We start from the raw sequence: 22,058 nt of genomic DNA on the forward strand, positions 1-22,058 counted from the left end.
GCAACAGAGTGAGACTCTGTCTGAAAAAATAAAAAGAAAAGAAAACACAAATTATAGTCAATTATGTATGGTAGGAAGTTTGCCAGCTAAAACTTAAGAGTAAAGTAAGATGTGATCCTTTGGATGTGAAAGGTGGGTGTTTTTTTCGACAATAAAAATGTGAATAATTACAATGAAGATAAATAAGAGGAACAACTAAGAGAATATAATTAACCTTTGAACCACATGAGTTTTTCTCTAAATGAGCTGAAAAATGTTTTTGAGATTTGTGACAATTGGAAAAAAACTCACAGATGAACCACATAGCCTCTAAAACCTAAGAAAAAGTTGAGGACATCATGAATCCATAAAATGTATGTAGATACTAATTCATATTATGTCATGCTACAATAAAATATACACATATTATAAAAAGTTGAATATTATCAAAAATTTTGCACAAACACAGACTGTACGTGGTGCCATTTGCAGTTGGAACCAATGTAAAGGCATGTAAGGACGTAGTATTAAATCATAACTGTATAAAATTGACTATACCATACTATTGTAATAAGTTTGTAGACACCTACTGTTGTCTATTTGGTGAGCTTAAGTGTTGAGAGTACCTGAGTATCCATATTTACTTAAAACTCCACCTGACACCAATCATCGCCCCAGAGGCAATGTCTCCCCAGTAGGTTGCATATTGTAGTAACCCGTGATTTCTCACGGATTTTGTGTATTTTTCACTGTGTCTAGTGTGAGACTGTAAACCTTTAATAACATTATAGGATCAATACGAAGAGCCACCAGTCATGCTGGAAGTGCTTCCAAGAAGCAGAGAAAAGTCATGACATTAGAAGAAAATGTTGAGTTGCTTGATATGTCCTGTAGATTGAGCCCCAAAGCCGGGGTTCTCACCAGTTTAAGATCAATGAATCTACTGTGAAGAAAGTAAAGGAAATTCATGAAACCGTGGCTACAGCTACTCCAACAGACACAAAAAAACTCGAACTTTTTGTAAAATACTTGTAGCTTTTATGTGGGTGCAGGATCATTGTAAGAAAGATGTACCTGTAGACTCTAATATGATTTGAGAAAAAGCAAAGTCTTTATATGACACTTTAGGGCAAAGGGAAAGTAAAGGATGTGAACCTGAAGAATTTTAATGCCGGCAAAAGATGGTTTGATAATCTTAGGAAAAGGTTTGGCTTAAAAACAGTCAAGATAACAAAAGAAGTAGCTTCTGCCAACCAACATGCTACAGATGAGTTTTCCAGATGCCATCAGGAAAATGCCATTAAGGCCGGGAACCATGGCTCATGCCTGTAATCCTAGCACTTTGGGAGGCTGAGGTGATGGATTGCTTGAGCTCAGGAGTTCAAGACCAGCCTGAGAAAGAGTGAGACTCTCTTTCTACTGAAAATAGAAACAATCAGCTGGGCATAGTGGTGCACTCCTATAGCCTAGTGACTCAGGAGGCTGAGGCAAGAAGATTGCTTATGCTTAAGAGTTTGAGGTTGTTGTGAGCTATGGCACCAGGGCACTCTACCCAGGGCAACAGAGTAAGACTCCATTGGAAAAAAAAAAGCAGCCATTACGTTTAGGAAAGGATATCTGTCTGAACAGGTTTTTTAATGTAGATGAAAGTGGCTTACTCTGGAAAAGAAATGCCACAAAAGATATTTATTAGTAAGGAAGAGAAGGGAGCACAAGGATTTACGGCCGCTAATTCTACTGTTTTGTTCCTATTCAGTTGGATAGGAATTGTGCTTGAGCCCAGGAGTTTGAGGCTACAGTAATCTGATTGGGCAACAGAGTGAGACCCGGGCTCTCTAAAAACACACACAGAGACACACACACACAGGATCAGGATTGCTAACCACCAAGCCTTGAAGGGCAAAAATCTGCTGCTAACCTTTTGGTTGTACAACAAGAAGGCTTGGACAACAAGAACCCTTTTTCTGGAGTGATTTCAACCATGTCCCTGAGATCAGGAAGTCCCTTGCCAATAAGGTCTGCCTGGTAAAGTTCTTTGATATCAGACAATGCCCCTGGCCACCCAGAACCCCAGAAGTTCAACAGCAAAGGTGTCAACTGGTCTCCTTGGCCCCAAACATAATGTTTCTAATTCAGCCTCTCGATGTGAGGTCATCAGGGCCTTTAAGCCTCATTATCCACAGCACTAAAGGAAAGGATTGTCATGCCATGAAAGAGAAACCCTGATAGAGGGAACATTATGAAGATCTGGAAGGATTACACCATTGAAGATGCTTTTGTTGTTATAGAACAAGCAGTGAAAGTCATCAAGCCTTCAACAATAAATTCCTGCTGGAAAAAACTGTGTCCAGATGTGGTGCATGACTTCGCAGGATTTATAACAGAGCCAATCCAGGGTGTTCTTAAAGAGATTGTGGATATGGCAACAGAGGTGGGGGTAAAAAATTTCAAGACACTAATCTCCAAGACACTCAAGATCTAAAAGTCAGCATACCAGAGGAGTGAACAGAAGATGGCCTGATGGAGAGGGAGGGTTCTGAACTAGTGCCAGAGGACAGAGACGCAGAAGAGGCGGTGCTAGAAAACAAACCATTGTCCAATGGAGGGCTCTGACTGCTCACAACTGAGTTTGACTTCCTTTACAGCACAGATCCTTCTATCCTATGGGCTGACACTAAAGCAACTGGTGGAAGAAAGATTAGTATATCAGTATAGAGACATTTTTAGAGAACTGGAAAAACAAAAAAGGCGAAAATCATGCTGTATTTTCACAAAGTCACATCCAGTACACCTGTCTGTTCCCCCGCCCCTCCCCCCACCTCTCTGCCTCTGCTGTCCCTGAGGCAGCAGGACCAACCTCTCTCCCTCCCCAGGAGGATGAAGACCTCTGTGATGATCCATTCTCATCTAATGTGTAGTAAATACATTTCTCTTCCTTATTATTTTCTTAACAACATTTTCATTTCTCTCTGTTACTTTATTGTAAGAATACCGTATGTGCATAATATGTATAACACAAACTATGCGTTACTTTGCTGTTTATGTCATCTATAAGGCTCCTGGTCAATAGTAGATTATTATTATTATTTTTTTTTTTTGAGACAGAGTCTCACTTTGCCTTCCTATAGAGTGTGTTTTGTCTTAGCTCACAGCAACCTCAAACTCTTGGGCTCAAGTGATCCTCTTGCCTCAGCCTCCTGAGTAACTGGGAGTACAGGCACCTGCCACAACGCTTGGGTACTTTTAGCGATGGGGTCTTGTTCTTGCTCAGGCTGGTCTCCAACTCCTGAGCTCAAGGAATCCACCCACCTGAGCCTCCCAGAGGGCTAGGATTATAGGATTCAGCCATTGTGTCCGGCCCCTGACAGTAGACTCTTAATAGTTAGGTTTTGGGGTAGTTAAAATTTATTACCAGATTTTTGACTATGCAGGGGGTCATTGCCTCCAACTCCTGTGCTGTTAAAAGGTCAGCTGTAAATGTGGCTGCAAGGACAAACTTTTGCCAAAAGGAGATATAAACGCGTATGAACCAGATGTTAAAACAGGGTCCTAAAGTCAAGGATAAAAGCAAATAAATATTATAGATCTGTAAAAATAGAGTCAGGAAGACTAAAGTTCAGAGGAACCAAAGTTCATGAAAATTTTTAAAAAGAAAAATATGCATGTGATTATAAGCATGTGTGCTTGTGTTATAAGGGCCAAAGAAATAAAAAGGAAGAATTAGGATCATCTGATCCTTGGAAAGGTAATCCAATGTTTAACTCTTATATTGCTTCACCCTTTCCACTGAAAGAATGTAGTCTTCCAACTGGAAGTTCATTGTATATGGTTAAGAAGAAATGGAAATTAAGGTAACAAGAGAACATTTAAACATTTTAACCAACTCATTCATTCTTTGAAGAATTCATTTAATTTTCTCCCATTGCCAATCCTTATTCTATCATGCATGAGGCACTGCACCAGGTGGGAACTGGAGATTTAATTGACTTTTGACAAGTTAAAAACCTGTAAACCTTTAAGAAAAAAAGTATAAGTTAAGCATGCTGGTATATACCTACAGTCCCAGCTTCTCAAGAGGTATGAGGATTGCTTGAGCCCAGGAGTTTGAGGCTACAGTAATCTGGCTGGGCAACAGAGTGAAACCCAGGCTCTTAAAAAAATACACACACACACAGACACACAACCCTGAGTCTTGGAGTAAGATCATGGATGTGGTTAAACATACCATCGGTATCACTCCCAAACTAGAGCCATTACCAGCATAACAAGTAACCTGGTTCCCCTTAGTCCTGAGCACACATGACTTCTGTTGTTATTAGTGGGAACTCTGGCTATTTATACACCTTTCTCATTTTATGAGCCATCTCCACCCCTAGACTCAGTCAGCAGGCCCACCTCGCGTGTCTCTGCCTATTATTTTCATCTCTCAGCCATCGGTGTCTGGGCGGCGCTGCTGAACTTCTCTCTTAAGCATTTCTTCCAGCTGCTTTTCAGCAGTTACCCTACTTTATCTTTCCATTCAGAAAATTAGTTCAATTTTCTGCTGTCATTTGTTCTCTAAATAAAATGTAGCACAGGAGACCTATTTTTATGCGAGGCAGTTTCAGTAGGTTTGACACATTTGACCTAATCACATCCTGCTTTACACTTCATTTCCACCAAACTAACGTTTATTGAGTTATCTGGGCTGAGTGCTCTGAGTTGTTGTTGGTGCTGGGGTAGGAATGTCGAGAGCTTGCCATCCTGTGGGGGAAGGAATATATTTTAAGGATGACAGTGCCCACAAGGAATAAGATAGATCATCTCTTCCACTCTTGTACATAGTTCTTTTCCCTAAATCTCCTAAATATTTTTCCCTGAAACGAAAGTTTTTGTATATAAATCATGGTTACTTTGCTCAGTTTTCATGCTGATGAGGGTGCGTTCAGTCAATGGGAATGAATGGTTATGTCTGGCACTGTGGTTGATTAGTTACTATTTGCTGTTGTCTGGGTTCTCACCTGTGAGATGATCTACCTAAATGCAGGCTGGCATTTGTGTTTGCTTTACAAGAAAGGTTTCCCTGCGTTCATTACTCACAAAACATGTATTACCTGATCTACAAGTGATGATGTGCAGTGAGCAGCTCAGACAAAATTTCCACCTGCCTGAAATCTGTCTTATCCTTCATGTACTCTGTGTCTGTGCTCGTGGCATGAGCCTCGGGAATGTGGTGTGATTCAGGGAAGGAGTGAGGGGTAAGATATTTCTGATTACTAAAAGGAGTTAAAACTTTGGCAGTTTGTTTTTAGCCTAAAAACCATAGGCCAGCAGGAGCCTATGTTGAGATGATGGTACCCTAACTGCTCTGTACAGAGGTCAAACTCAGGAGACTATTGAACATACTTGCTGTCATAACCTCCAATGCAAAAGTCACAAAAGCCATCTGGGAAATAGATTACTGGGTAGGGTAGGAGTGGCTCATTCACTTTTGTCCCCATTCCTCAGCCCTGTGCATTCTATATTTCCTGGCTTCCAGATTCTTAGTATATGGAATATCAGTTGAAATAGGATGATGGAGAAAAGTACTGTGCTTTTAAGGAAATAGTGTTTTAGATAGAACTAGAGATTTGTTCATTAAAAACCCATTTTACCTTCAAGAAAACACAAGGAATCAACTCCCTGTGTGGGTTCAAATTTTATATCAGTCAATCCTATGGGATTTTCTATATGGATGTGCCACTTTGGGGGTGAGAAAAGTATTAGAACAACTTTTGCCTTGCTTGATTTCACTGATTTTCTTTTTTTTTTTTTTTAACTAGTGAAGGCACTTTGCAGCTCTGGGTAATCAAACAGTAGATGGCTTTCCAGATATTTGTTAAATCTCCACACTGTTCCAGGCACATAGGAAGGCATCTTATCTACTAAGGGCATCATAGGGAAGAAAGAAGACGATTAGTCTTTTTGTAAATATTTTTGAGTGCTTACTATGTCATTGGGCTGGAATTACATTTTGAAGGCATGACATGTTCAAGAGCATCAATTCTATCTTGAGGACAATGAAGTATTTCCAACAGTATTATAGTTGTTCACTGGCATGTTGAATGGGTTTTCAGGGTCTAGACTGTAGATGGAGAGAGTAGCAATGATCTGGTTATTGTTTAAGATACAGATCTGACTAAGGCATGAATATAGAGAGGGAGAGGGAAGAGACATTGGATAAACATTAGGACTTACGTGGTGTGATGTTTGAGTGAAAGTGTGGGGAGGGGCCGGAATGAGATCACTTATAGTTTCTGGGTTTAATTATAGGGTGGATAGTGTTACTATAACATATTTACTGCAGTGTATATACAGATAAACAGATTATAATATCTATTTCAGAAACACTAGCAAAGCATGGTGGGACTATAGAAGACAGGACATGAGAGGAATGTGTAATTAAGCAATTGGCTTAGAAGGTTGACGGGCCTCACTCTCATTCTGGCTTTGTTGCTTAGTTATGTATGATCTGTGGAGAAGTTAATTAACCACACCGCACTGAAGTTCCTCTTCTGTGACAAAGAGGATAAACATAGTATCTACCATGAAGATCTTTGAAGATAACATTAATCAGTTATTACAGTGACTATACATAGAAATTACTGGGCAAATATGAGATTATTACAAGAACTAATAGCCTTCTAAAATCAGAAAAGGCTTAATGGACGTGGTGTTTGACTGGTTCTCAAGGGATGAATAAGTGTTAACCAGGTGAAGAATGGGGGAAGGAAATAAAATATTCAAAGGCATGGAGACGTTAAAGAGTCTGATATTTCTGAAGAATAGGGAAAAGTTTAAGGAAATAGGAAATAGATAAATTTTGCTTGTATATCAAGGCCAGTAAAGGAAGGGACTAGCTTGTCATTTGGATTGGGATTTTTAGATGGACTCTTACAAATGAAATGACAGACGTCCATTCAGGGATGGTCCTGTGTGTTCACACTTTGACAGTCCATTTTTCTTCAAACATACAGCAGTGATAGACAAAGAGAAACAGAAAACCAAAAAGGCATAGTCTCAGAAACATGGTAATCATCTCTGTGGATCAGAAATGAACAGCAGCAGCATGAATGAGTCATGGGCCCGACAGGCACCTGATCTGGAAGCAGGGAGAAAGTTGCCTCCTGCCATAGGTTAAGGCAGTGTTTTTCAACCATTTTTATTGTACAGCACACTTGAATTTATAGTTAAACCTTCCACAGCACACTCAGATTATGTTGATTAAAAAGAAAGAGTAAAAAAGAATATACTTACTGTGCTTCTGTGCTTTGAACTTCTTTTGAAAATAATTAATAATCTTTAAAAATGTTTAGGCTCGGCGCCTATAGCTCAACCAGCTAAGGCGCCAGCCACATACACCTAAGGTGGCAGGTTCGAATCCCCAGCCCAGACCCGCCAAACAACAATGACGGCTGCAACCAAAAAATAGCCAGGCGTTGTGGCGGGCGCCTGTGGTCCCAGCTACTTGGGAGGCAGAGGCAAGAGACTCGCTTGAGCCCAGGAGTTGGAGGTTGCTGTGAGCTGTAATGCCACGGCACTCTACCCAGGGGGACAGCTTGAGGCTCTGTCTCAAAAAAAATAAAAAAATAAAAAAATGTTTACAGTGACCTAAGATCCTCTCACAGCATACAAGTTGAAAAGAACTGGATTAAAGGGTGTGGGGTAAAAAAAAGATAAAAAGAGACTATAGTCACCAAACCACTGCCTGAAGTTATACATTTAGCAAGCTGTTGACCTTGAAAGGAAGAAATACAAGCACAAAACCAGGTTCCAAAACTAGTCATCAGCTGCATTAGTACTTCGATATACAGATACTCCTTGACTTACAGGGGGGTTATGTCCTGATTAACCTGTCAAAGGTTGAAAATGTTGTAATTCAAAAATGTGTTTAATATATCTAATCTACTGAATATCACAGGTTAGCCTAGACCACTTTAAACATGCTAGAACTCTTACATTAGCCTACAGTTGGACAAAATCATCTAACACAAATCCTATTTTCAAAGGAAGAGTTGAATAGTTCCTATGACAATATCATGCTGTATATTGCTAGCCTAGAGTTCAAAATTCAAAATATGGTTTCTACTGAATGCATATTTCTTTTGTATTATCATAAAGTCATTACATGTTGAACCATAATAGTCTGAGACTGGCTATACAAGATTCCCTGTGATTAATAAGAACATGACTAGTTCTGTGTTAAGTAGGGGTGAACTCCAAATCTCAAAATAGGGAGCTATAAACAGGGAGGTAAAGAGAGAGACAGAGGACAGAGAGGTAGAGAGACAGTGAATCAGACACATCCTCCCACACACAGAAAAAGAGCCAGACAAAGAAAAGACATAAAACCTTTCCATTTGCTATTCTGCAAACTTAAATTCTGTTATAAACTGAGTGTACCACCACTCCCCCATACATATGTTGAAGCCTGAATCCCTGAAGTGATAATATTAGAAGGTGGGGCCTTGGGAGGTAATAAAGTGATGAAGCTGAAGCCATCATGAATGGGATTCCTTTACTCGGTGTATATCCAAAAGACCAAAAATCACTTTATAACAAAGATATTTGCACCAGATTGTTCATTGCAGCTCAATTTATAATAGCTGAGTCATGGAAGAAGCCCAAGTGCCCATTGACCCATGAATAGATTAATAAATTGTGGCATATGTATACCATGGAATATTATGCAGCCTTAAAAAAAGATGGAGACTCTACCTCTTTTACGTTTACACGGATGGAGCTGGAACATATCCTACTTAGTAAAGTATCTCAAGAATAAGAAAAAATATCCTATGTACTCAGTACTATTATGAAACCAATTTACAATCACTCACACTTTCATATGAAGAATAGATCACAACTATGGCCCAAGATGAAGGAGGATGGTGAGATCAAGGGAGGGTGAAAGGAGGGATCACACTATGGTGCATAATGCAAGGGTACATGCCAGATCTATTAGTATAGAGTATAAATGTCTTCCCCCCCCTTTTTTATTAAATGATAACTATGTACATTAATGCAATTCTGGGGTACAGTGTGGTATTTTCACATACAATTTAAAATATTTTCATCAAACTGGTTAACATAGCCTTCATGTCATTTTCTTAGTTATTGTGTTAAGACGTTCATATACTGCTCTTAGAAAGATTCACTTGTACCCTTGTAAGATAAACCATAGAAGTGATTCCTTCAATCACTATCCCTCCACCCATTCCCCCAACCCTGCTCCCTCCTTCCTCCCCATATATTTAGGCTGTTATTAGGTTATAGATTTCATATGAAAGCTATAAATTCATTTCATAATAGGGCTGTGTACATTGGATACTTTTTCTTTCATTCCTGTGATACTTTGCTAAGAAGAACACTTTCCAGCTCCATCCATGTGAACACGAAGGATGTAAAGTCTCCATCTTTCTTTATGAAGGTGATGGAGTATAAATGTCTTAACACAGTAATTAAGTAAATGAGATGAGGTATATATTAACCAGTATTATGTAAGTGTTCCTAATTCTGTATGAAATCAGCACATTGTACTCCATAAATACATTAATGTATACATGATCTATGTGTTTATGCTTTAATTAAAAAAATTCAAAAGAAGAGACCATAGAGATATGATTTTCTTCTCTGTCATATGAGGATACTCTGAGAAAATGAGCCCTTTACAAACTAAGAAGAGAGCTCTCATCAGACCCTGGATTTTCCCACATTTTGAGTTTGAACTCCCCATTCTCCAGAACTGTGAGAAATAAATATTTGTTGTTAAAGTCACTCATTCTATAGTACTCTGTTATAGTAGTCCAATGTGACTAAGACAAATCTCAAAACCTGAACAAATAATAACATTAAAAAAGACAAGGTGTAGAATTAAAAATTAGAAGATAACTTCATTTTAAATTTAATAAAATTTTAAAACCCTAACTGAAAATTTAAACATGAGGTTCAAGGAATCTTAAACAATTTTTGGATGAAAATTAGGAACAAATAATAAAGTATAAGTTGAGTTTTGAAAAAAATATAGAAATACAATGAGAATACATTCTTTGATAAAGGAAGTTCAATAGATGACATAAACCTACATTAGGCACTTTCAAAACAGTATTAATAACTTGGATTCAGATCTTAAGGCATAGAAAGATGCAGAGATTAAAAAGTAGGAAAAAGGAACTAAGACATGGAAAAAATCACTGAACTCTAGTATATGAGGGCTGTACAGAAAGTATCAAACCATTTTTGATATTTTTTATGTTACATGGATGGATGCTTTCTGGATAGTCCTCATATATCTAATAGTCCCAAAAGAAGAGAATGAGAGAATGGCAGAAAAGCCCTATTTGAAGATCTCTGTTAATTTTCCATGCTTGAAAAAAGATGTAAGTTACAATTTAAGAAATTCACTCTGAGGATTGAGCAATGTAAATAAAAATAAGTCCATAACTAAACACAAGAAAATCCGGGATGATGAGAAAGTCTTAAAAGAGTAAAAAGAAAAAATATATATAATGAATGACAGAGTGATAGTAGAAATCTCATCCATACAATAGTTGATAGAAGATAAATGATCAAAATATACAAAGTGCTAGATGAAAATACTTTTGTCCCTCACCTCAAATATTATCCAATTTTTAGGGCAAAATGAAGCCATTATAATACACATAGAGACTGAGAATTTATTACCTACAGACCTTCATTAAAAAATTTATTTAAAGAGGTACTCTACTAAACAGAAAAGTGCTTCTCATGGGATGATATGTGATAAATGAGACATATGATTTCTGATTGACAAATAATTTAAGCATAATTTATAATTGATGACAATATATTGATGGCAATAACAAGGGAGTAGGCATTCAAGCAGAAGTTAAAATGTCTTGAGTTATATGTTTCTATATTCATGATGAATTTAGAAATATTAAACATCAGAGAAATGACATGAAAGAAAGAGAAGAAAGTGAAAAACAAAAGTAATATGAATGTAAACTGAAACACAAAGTAAAATTTATGATAAATGTAAGTAGATTAAACTTACACATAATGAAAAGACACACATAACATATCAAAAAATCAAAATCCACTTATAAGCTCTTATAAAAGAAAAAATCAATCAACCAACCAACTACATAAAAAAAATTGAAAATAAAAATATGGAAACACTGACAAAGTTACAACTGTAGCAATAAAAATTAAGAAAAATATAAAAGATTTAGAAGACAAAATGAGTCATTTTGATTTACTATTACATAGAATATCTGCAAAATTTGGTTATGCAATACATTATATATGAATGCTAAAAATTTCACGAAATTGATATCTTAATAATCACGTTTTCTGAACACAATGCAATGAATTTAGAAATCAAAAAGAAAAGAATTAGTAAGAGGTTCCTGTATGTTAAGAAACCTACAAATACACACTAGAATGTCTCATGGTTATAAAGAAATGATTTAGAATGGAAAACTAGGAAGAGCAAAATAAAGTAGAATTCTGAGGTAAATTTATATCTCTACATGTATTTTTGTTTTATTCTTTATCTTTGTTTTACTTATTTGTTTTAATAGATTTAGGGGGTACAATTTTTTTTTTTTGTTACATGGATAAATTACATAGTCCAGAAGCCTAGGCTTTTAATATACCTATCACCTAAATAGTGTAAGTTGTACCCAATAGGTAATTTTTCATCCTGTACTCCCACCTGTGCTCCCCCTTCTGAGTCCCCAGTGTCTATTATGTCACTGTGTATGAACAAGCATACTTGCTACTTAGCTCCCACCTGGAAGTTGAGAACATGTGGGATCTGGTTTTTTGTTCCTGGCTTACTTTATTTAAGATAATGGCTTCCAATTCCATCCAAGTTGCTGCAAAAGACATTATTTCCTTCTTTTTAATGACTGAGTAGTATTCCACGGTACACACACACCACACTTCTTTATCTACTCATCAGTTGGCAGGCATGTGGATTATTGGTTCCATAGCTTTGCAATTGTGAATTGTGCTGCAATAAAAATTGGGGTCAGATGTCTTTTTTATAGAATGACTTACTTTCCTCTGGGTAGATCCCCAGGAGGGAGATTGCTGAATGAAGTTTTAGAGCTACTTTTAGTTCTTGAGAAATCTCCATACAGTTTTCCACAGAGGTTTTTCTAATTTACATTCCCACCAACAGTGTATAACTGGCCCTTTTCACGGCACCCATGGCAGCATTGATCATTTTCTTTGACTTGTTAGTAATGGCCATTCTGACAAGGGTAAGGTGGGAGCTCATTGTGGTTTTAGTTTGCATTTCCCCGATGTCGAGCATTTTCTCATATGTTCATTGGCCATTTGTCTATCTCCTTTTGAAAAATTTCTGTTCATGTCTTTTACCTACTTTTTAAAGGTGATCAAAAACTAATAACATAAATGAATGAGATAAAAATCAGCTCTGGGAAGTAGAAGAAGAATAACAGTAAATTTAAAGAAATTTAAAATAATACATGGTAAGGATAATGAATTAAGAGCAGAAATTAATGAAAGAGAAAAAATGGAAGAAATGGGTAGAAAGAGATATAGGGACAGATTTTTTAATTTTGGAAATAGGAAACCAAAATACATTCAGCATTGTAGAGGACTAAAAATTTACATATTGCAAGAGGCGATGAAGTGTCCTATAAACAAAATTGAGAATGTTTAAAAAGTTTAAGAGGCATATATCTTATGGTTGTGCATCTCTACTTCCAGATAAACGCTTAGCCCTGACAGGCACTTGAATATATGCACGATGAAAGTTTTACAAAGTCATTAGCTGCAATATTGTTGTGATAATGCAAAATTGTAAAGAACCTAAATACAGAGGGTGCCAAAAAGTGAAAATTACAATAACATATACTGATAACAAAGGATGAATACAAGTCATATTGGGCACCTCTTGTAATTGCAAGAGTCAAACATGACTTGAGGATTACACTACATAATGCAGTCTTTTCCTTTCTTAAAATGTGTATACATTTTTAGGCACACTCTGTATATATCAATAAGTGAAGAGAAAAACTGTGGCATTTTTACTCACTGCAATACTATACAGAGCTGAAAATGAACTATAGCAACCTGTGTCAACATAGAAAAAAGTTACATAGAAAATTCTATGGAAATGATCATGGTCATTATGGAAATGATGACCAGCACATCCAGGTTAGTATAACCTGGGGAGAATGAGAAGGGAATGGAAAAAGGAAGGGGACGCAGACACACAACTGTATATTTTATTCCCTCAAGATAATGTCAAAAAGAAAAAAGGAAGAAAGAAATGTATAATCAGTGAGTCAGAATATGAACCCAGGGGCGGGTTTTGATACCCTGTGGCACACCTGCTTTCTAAGTATGCGCCTGCCCCTTACTGCAACAAAGTTTAAGCAGAAGAAGCTTGGCATTGAAGGCGGCCGGTGGCAATCTCTGTCCTTTGGCACATGCCCTCCTGTTACTCTCATGACTTCTATTTTCAGAAAAGATTCTGGAAAGAGTGGTCTGAAATGCCATCCTTATTCTTTCTATTCCCATTGACTCCCATGCCTTCCCACCCTCCAACGGTCTTGTAGCCCCACGAAACAGCGAGACTTGTTTTTCCAGCTCTCAAAGAAGCTTTCCTTTTTCTGCCATACGATGGTACTTGGAGGTTTGGACCCACCTTTCCCTTGCGTCTGTGGCTCTCCTGCACTTCTTTAGGTTTTCATTGGCTGTGACCCAACCTGCTCTCTAGGGTTCTATGGCTTTTCCGAGATACATGGTTCTTTCTTCCCATTCTGATATGGAGTCTCTCATTCTACGCATTCTCTGGATTATCTTGTCCAAACTGAGACTTCTACTATTTATATGCTGGTGAGTCCCAATGTTGTATCTTTATTCTAGATTTTTCTCTCAATCCCTACTGCCTACTACATAATGACTATTTCCACTTAGATGCCTCACGTGTCTGTCAATCCAAATATTTTACGACTGAACCAATGCACACATTTTTTCCGACTGTGTTCTCTCTATTGCTGTCATTTAGTCAGTCATTTAAGTGAGGCACTCCAGCATTTCCCTGGCATGGGCTCATCTCCATTTTCTACATTCTGTCTTCCTCCTCTTCCCCCTTCCCTCAGCTCCTCTTCTCATCTCTTGTACTTCCTTCATATCTGCCTAGTTCTCTTTCTTTCATTTCTTCTTGTTTCTTTTCTAGTAGAAAATGCTGTGCTATCCAACTTCCCTTCCACCTCCAGTCCTTGTCCCACCCTAACTCCTTTGCAAAACAGCAGCAGCAAAAGCAAATACTTTAACAGTCTACTACTCTGTGGGTTTTATTCTTGAAATGCCTATTTGCATTTTTCTTTTTTTTGTGACTTTGGGCAAAGCACTGAAGCTCCATTTGCCTTGGTTTCTGCTTCTTTAAAATGGGTATAATAATAGCACTTAAGACAGCAGGGTGGCTGTGAGAATGCCGAGGGAGCACCTGGCATGCAGTCGGCATGATGTGAGTAGAAGCTTTGTACAGATTTTTTAGCTGTCATGGTTTTTATTACTGCTCTATTATCCCTCTCATTATTCACTACTAGAGATTTTCATTTCATATTAATCTATGAAGTAATATGGAAGGTGGTTACTCTTTTGAAAAAATTAAGCAAGTTTTTCATATTTTCACAGATATAATTTTATCAATTAAAAGCTGGGCTTGGTTTTCCAGGAAGGAGAAAAGATGTCTGTGGAGATGGTAGGGGTGGGAGAGAAACAGCCCCCATAGTTCTGTCCATGCTGTGCTGCTGTGGCATGGCTCTGGAATAGTTAAGAATTTTTGTGGCTTGGTCAGTGAAGTATTGGCAGCTTGAAATTATCAGTGATGTGAGGATTTGGTAGCTTGACATTGTCAACTATGTGAAAATTTGCAAATTGATAAATGCTACAAATCAGGGCTCTTCCAATCAGCATTTCACTATTTTTGCTTAAGATGGATCTAGGTATGAAATTTGAGGTAATGACAAACTGGGATACTGCAGATTTTAATACATCAAGGGTATAAATCGTGCCTGCAAGGTTTAACCACTATGAATTATGAATCATTACCTGTAATCTGGGTGTTAGTTCCAATCATTCAATACCAGAGGAGGTTCCTTTACATATTTCTATGTGTTATTGAGTGATTATTGGCCAAATTAAGTTTTTGACCCATATTAAAAAAAGTAAAAGAAAAATATATTTCTTCAACAAAAGGGAAATATATATTTTCAAAGAAAAAACTTTCCCCCAATTTTCATAGAAGTTAGGACAAATCCAGATTTTTGGAATAATTCTTCACTTTTGCCCACAACATTCAAACTGAAAAAAATAGCGGGAGAAAATACCTTCTTAGGCTCTAAATATTTCAGATGATAACGAGTTACAATTCCCCTATTGCAAAACTGTCTCATAACATGCTCAACTGGTTGTTTGCTTTTTTTTTTTTCACTTAGCTAGTGAAAAAGCCACATGTAAGACCTTTTTGAAACTGACTAGTTCTCTGGTTCCACTTCCTGTTGTGAGAAGTAAAATGTATCTGAGACCAAATGAAGTTCTCAAAGATTGTTTTCATTCTCTCATAGAAACCAAGCAAGCTCATATCAATTGAAACTGAAACTCCCTGATATTTCTATAATATGCAGTCTGTCCCTGGGCAGGGAAAACGGTCTTAACAGTTAATGATTTCTTTGAGGAGAAGAAACAGGATTTACTCACTGATCAAGGTCCTCCCCCTCCTCAAAAGACCTTTCTCTGATTTGGGAGCTCGCTAAGCTTGAGGTGTTGTCCTTCTCACCCCATCCTAGGAACAAGAACCTGGCGCAGACCCAGGGCTGGTCCTAGGTGAAAATGGAGACAAAACTCACTGTGATTTGGGGCTTTCCCTGGAAGCAGCTACAGTGTTTCTCCATGAAACTGCAGAGTCCCTGGGCCCACTGGACTCGTGGGGACTGGGTGGAGGAAACAGACTCCCTGGTGCCCGGGAGGAGCCTTAGCATGAGCGTTGCCTGCCGCCCACCTGTGCCGGTCTCCCAGCTGTCTTCCTCTAGGGACCTGCTCTCTCTTGTTCTTTTAAAAGCTGCCCTTTCTGATTGAACTAATGCAATTTCACCTTCTTCGGGGCCGAGCATTCTAGGAATGACTGACTACAATTCCCTTTTCTCCCTACTCCCTTGGTTCTGAATTTGGGTTAAGTACTCTTTGGGGAGTCCTGGACCCCAGATTTCCCAAATTTTACCCACACTCTAGATTCACTTCCTCCTGGCCTTGCTTTTAGATCTGGCCCTCACTCAGCTCCAGTTAAGCCACTCAAAAGTCCTATGTATTTGGACAGAGATACTTTGTCAATAAGTATTACTTGGGTTTTATTGATCTCGGATAATTGGCACATCAGAAAAGACCTCAGGAGACTAGCATTTGTGGAAAAGGTAGGAATTTTAAACCAAGAGGCAGGTCAGCGTGCAGACATTTGTGGAGCCTCCATGATAACATGCCTGGATTTCAGTAACATGCTGTGATGGCGACATGTCTATCTTTGGTTTACATTGGAGGCCGTTACTGCCTTTGTCTTTATGGATGATTAATTTCTTTGTGGATAATTTTTTTCTAATAATCATTAAAAAAAATTCAGTGTGGCATTTCTCAAGATCTGTTTTCTCCAGGAAATGTCACGTAAGCACTTTAGCTTCATTATCACTACTGAGGCGAACACAAGATATCCTTATCACAAAAATAATTGTTGTGAATTTTTTTATTTATTAGATATGAAAAGTTTATTTATCTGAATGATATACGTGTATTCTGTACAGTCATATAAGGTAATGCTGTTTAGTTCTCAGAGGATCTTCACATACACATAAATTCTTTATGAGACCTATAGGGTTAGAATTATTATAGATGTTTTTAGAATTATTAGAATTATTATAGATAATTTTAAAATTATTATAGATGTTTTATTTTTACCAATGAAGAAACAAATTCAAAGATTGACTTCTTGGGTCACACAGCTACTAATGATGCCAGCCGTGAATTAATTCTGGGACTCTGGATTTAAAAATCCTATCCTATTTCCACTCTATCATATTCCCTCTTTGAGTATATAGTAGAACAGTATACACTAGCTATTAGATCAATAATCAGATATCTAGCAGACCACAAGCCGGGCATATCTAGAATCCTGACGTCATAAAATGCCGTTATAAGATTACACACCACTTTTGAGAATTACTTTTCAACTGTATATATATTTTTTGAATTCTCTACATGTTAATTTAAAAGATTGTCATATAAACCCGAGTAAATTCAGTTTTGGTATTGAAGGAAACAGGATGCTTCTTTAAGCAAATATTTCCTCTCTTTCTCTCATGCACACACACCTTCAAGCATGTGAAAGCATTTTGGGATTTATTTCCCATTTTTGCTGGTCATCTGCTTTTACATGTGTTTAAAATGTATTGCAAATAAAATGTGCATTTCAGATAGATTGTCTTATGTCTGATGTGACTATTTAAAAAGCTAGTACAGAACGGTAGGTGGTAACTCATTTATCTTCCATAAAACATGTATGAAATATTCAGAGATACTTAAAAACAGAATACAAATTTAAATTTGCCTATAAATAAGAATGTCCCGATCAGGAGGGTTGATAGTTACTGAGATCTCACTAAAAGAGAATGTGGAATTTCTTCTTCTGGGGTATTTAATTCACGTGGTTTAGGTGTACCTGTGGCAGCAGGACCATGAATTTAATATCCCAAAGGAACCTGTAATATTTTTAGATGACAATAGTTATCTTTGAGGTTTACTTAAATAATCGTTGTTATTGAGAAATCGTAAGAATAGAAGCAGGATATATTTTTCCTTCTCTCACCAAAATGTAAAAGGGGAACTATTGTATGATTTTTGAAAACTTCTGTGAACATCGTGCTGTCATCCCCAGAGTGGCAGTGAACGAGCAGCCTGTGGGTGGGAACAGGAAACATTAGTGATAAATGCTCTGTGACTTTTTTTTTTCAGGTTCAGCTCAATGTATATTGATTCTAATTAGCACATTCTGTGCCTCAGCTCTTAGCTCCCCCTTAGCTCTGCCTGGAGAGTTTTTTTTTTAGATTCCATCCTGCTCATAAACACTGCCACCTCCTCCCTCCTTCTCTCTTTACAAATGTTACAACACAATCCGAAATTTCCTCTTTTCATTCCTTCCTGCGTTTCCAGCAGGTTCCTTTGCGTCAGAAGCCGAGGAAGAAAACTCAAGGTAATTAGATCTCTTTTGTTTTTTATCCCCTTTGGCGTGAGTGTGGCTTTGCTCCTGGATGCTTGCCTTGGGATCAGATTTTTGTCTGTCTTACTGCTAAGACAAGTGAGGAGGTGGGGGGCAGATTAATTGTGGTTATTTTTGAATCGATTTTTAAGAAATGCTGATACGCTGTTCATGGGGATTAATCCCCTCGTGGTGTGGTGTGTCCATAGAGCTTAGAAAAGCTGGCACTGGGTAGCTGTGTTTTTAGGTGGGCATTAACCCTTCAACGTCTGTCGCCTAACTACTGTTGTTAGTGAAAGAGGCTGGCTTACTGCAGTGATGTGCCTGCCAGCCTCAGGATTTTAATTTCTTCAATTTACTCCTGGTGAATGATATTCTTAGACTTAGATGTTCTTAATACTTGCACATTAGCCTCACTGTTTCTTTGGTTATATTTTAAACCTTCCAAGCTTCCAATGAATTTTTTAAAGACAAAACAGACACAGCTTCCCTCTCCTTTGCATTAACTTTGCATAAATCTTAATGAAAATAAGACTCCCCAAAGGTAAACAATTAAAAGTCTCCCGTCACTGCCTCCTGCTTCAGGGTAAGGTTTTACCAGGGCTTCTTGTAATCGTTGCAGGTTTTTTCACGATGAGTCGGAGGAGGATATCATGTAAAGATCTGGGACACGCGGACTGCCAAGGATGGCTATATAAGAAAAAGGAAAAAGGAAGTTTCCTAAGCAACAAATGGAAAAAGTTCTGGGTGGTACTGAAGGGGTCGTCGCTGTACTGGTATAGCAATCAAATGGTGAGTCGCTTTATCCCTACTGTTCCCGGCCACTTTGAAAAAGGGTGCGTGAAGGATCACAGATCAGGGGACCCGACCCATATGGGAAAGTTAATTTTGATTTCTGGGACTTGGAACAGAGCTAATAAACAAATAAGTTATAGAAACCCTTTCTGGTCCAGTAGGTATGTAGGTTATTCTATTGTGTTTCAGAGGGTAGGAAACCGGCCTGCAAACTGGTCTGGGGGAGCCGGGGGCTGTGGAAACTGACATCCTTGTTGAAGGAGGCTTTCAGGGTCTGTTAACCTCCCTAGAGGTTCTAACGGTTTCAGGATTTATGTGGACAGCACTCCACATGGGAACTTTCCATTGTTAAGGGAATCAGCTTTATACCTGATCAAAGATGTCAGTGGATCCAGCTCAGTGAAGCTGTTCCCATTCCTCCTCTGCTCCTTCCTGTGGTCTGACTTTGTCTGTTAGGTGGGTGGGTTTGCAGTCGCTCACCTGCGTCCTGGCTCTGTGTTGGGGATTCTTGTCTCTTATTCTTCAGTGTGTTCCGTGATGACATTGAGCTACTTGTGTGTGGACAACACTTGCTAGGACAGTTACCTCGTTTATCCTGTAATGGACAGGCCACTGATGTGGTCTGCTTCCCAGGCTAGCTTCCTATTGAAAATGGCTGGAAATACAGTTCTTGCTAGAAGGTGTGCTGGTTTTTCATGGCCTGAAGCATATTGAAAACGATGATGTTGAATGTTGAGCGAGCAGAGACTTTGCTCACTAGTAACCCCGCTGGAGTTGATTGTTGAACTCAGGACAGTTTGAGTTTCTTTGTGGTATAGTGAGGATCGCAATGGATAGCCTTTAATCAGTTAAGGAAAAGTAAGTTAGGAATCACCTATAAGCCAGAGTAATTCTTTTTCTGACGCACTATTCTTTGGAAATGACTTGTCTATGGCCACACTCAAGCCTCAGAGCTATGGTGCCTGCAACTTTATAAATGCAAGGTAAGAATTGCATATTGTTTGTGAGTCAAATTTTTAGTTGATAAATTTACATTCAGTGTCTAGTAATAAAAAATTTGTGTTACCCACATGCCCCTGGGCACCAGCCCCTGTCTGGTAAAGACTTGCTTAAGCTGTATTGATATCCAGCCCCAGTGACTGGGAATAAACACACTCCCCTGTGGCCTCCTCTCTGCTCCCCTGTTCCAAGCTCATTTCAGGTTCACACCATTCAAAACATGGTACAAAGTTCCTCATCGAGTTTCAAAACCATATATTTTATTTTTCCCCAAGTATTTGCTGAGTTTCAACAACTTTATCAAAGTTTTAGGGGATTCACAGGATATTCACCTGGCAAGGTGTGAAGGCTTCCACTCTCTACTTTGTTCTCTCTTCCATTCTTTCTTCTCCTCACTTGGATAGTTAGTTCTTCATCTCATCTAACATGAATAGTTTTACTCAAATTAAGGCAACCTGGGGCAATGGCCTTGCCTTCTATTATAAGGCAATTTTCCTAAACAAGTATAGCTTCCTCCTTAAGAGGAATTCACGTTAACAAAAATTCCTCTTTCTTGTTTCGTATTATTTTAGGCCCTTACTTTTGGTGAGGTGTGGCTAATGAGAGTCATCTGCACCTTTTTAAAATGAGAGGACTCGCTGATTGGCCTTTTCATGGCTCCCAGGGCATTTCCAGTGCCTCTTGGACTGACGGGTGCTGATGGAGCATGGCACATTTGTAGGAAGTAATAAAGCTCAGAGAGAAGTAGGACATTCATCGTCTCAGCCAATCAAATTATTCTGGAAATACGAACTATGTCCTGGGTGCTGTCTCTCTTGGTGGAATTCAAGGGAAGTCCTTCGGAAGCATTCATGCTTACTGATTTGGCCCATTTGGTTCCATCAGCTCATTCGGCTTCTGCATTTCTTAGAGGAGCAATGAGTTTCCTATTTAAGACCTTAGGGACCTCACACTTCCACAGCGAACAGAATGGACTAGAGAGGGAAGGGAGAGAGCCTCAGACACCATCACACACTCCTGTCCTGACTTGCTTTCATGCTAACACAGAAAGTAGGGTTCACGTTGCGAGTCACGTACCTGAAAACAGTTAGATCGGCAACATCCAAGGGAAAAGAAACTTGCTGTTATCTCACAGAATTATAAGTAAGATGATGGTATGTAAGAAGAGGACCCTTCCATAGAGGAATTCATTCTCTCTCTCTGTCACACACACACACACACACACACACACACACACAAACAGCCCGACATCTTAATTATTATGTTTGTTGTGGGAGAAAAAAGGCAACTCATAGAACATTTAATTAGCAGTCATGCTCCTGCAATCTGTGTGAATATCAACTGTGAAATAAGGGCCAAACACTCCCCGCCAAACGAAGATTTATTTATTTTCTGCCACTCAAAGAATTCAGATTCAGTAAGGATGCTCCCAAGGCATCCTCGTCTAATGATCAGACTTCTGTTCTACCTTCTGTATTCCTTAATCTCAGGAAGGCTGAGCCCTGTCATGGACGCTCGCTCACACAGCCTGATAGGAGAGGTAACAGAGCCAACAGCATCTTGGTGAGAGTCGCCTCTTTCTGTCTACTCTATGCTAGGGAATAGCGGATTCAAGACCCCTCTCACCCATGCTCCGATTTACTCCTCAAAAATACCCTCAGAAGTAGTCATTGTCTCTGGGTTTTGAAGGTTGGGAAGACTGGGACTCTGAGGGGTTGTGTCAGTTGTCCCAAGTCACACAAGTATTAAGTGAAAGAAAACAGATTCATATTTGAGCCCCTGTAACTTCTGAGTCCATGATTGTTTCAGCATGCCCACCTACTCCATCTGGGGACCAGGGCACATGACACAATTGAGGCCACCTTCTGTTCTTCCCTTGATAGGCTTCTGAGGGAACAGCTCTAGAAATAAAATCTAGAGCAATTCCCCTTGGAGATTCCGAGTGATCACCTCAGATCCCGTGCTTATTGCTAATGCTCCCTGACACTCCATGAAGAAGGCA

General features: G+C 38.6%; 1 protein-coding gene across 4 annotated transcripts in view; it reads left to right on the forward strand.

Moving 5' to 3' along the window:
- Positions 1-22,058, forward strand: part of IPCEF1 (interaction protein for cytohesin exchange factors 1) — a 152,629-nt gene that overhangs the window by 63,553 nt on the left and 67,018 nt on the right. For 3 of the 4 annotated variants that reach the window (XM_023517937.1, XM_023517939.1, XM_023517938.1), the window contains 2 exons: positions 18,217-18,256; positions 18,885-19,054. In XM_023517937.1, coding sequence (XP_023373705.1) covers positions 18,217-18,256; positions 18,885-19,054 — 210 coding nt within the window. The remainder of the gene's footprint in view (positions 1-18,216; positions 18,257-18,884; positions 19,055-22,058) is intronic. The other variant, XM_023517940.1, reaches the window with a different exon arrangement.

This window comes from Otolemur garnettii, unplaced genomic scaffold, assembly GCF_000181295.1.
Source record: "Otolemur garnettii isolate 467f Iridium unplaced genomic scaffold, OtoGar3 scaffold00126, whole genome shotgun sequence".
Taxonomy (NCBI): domain Eukaryota; kingdom Metazoa; phylum Chordata; class Mammalia; order Primates; family Galagidae; genus Otolemur; species Otolemur garnettii.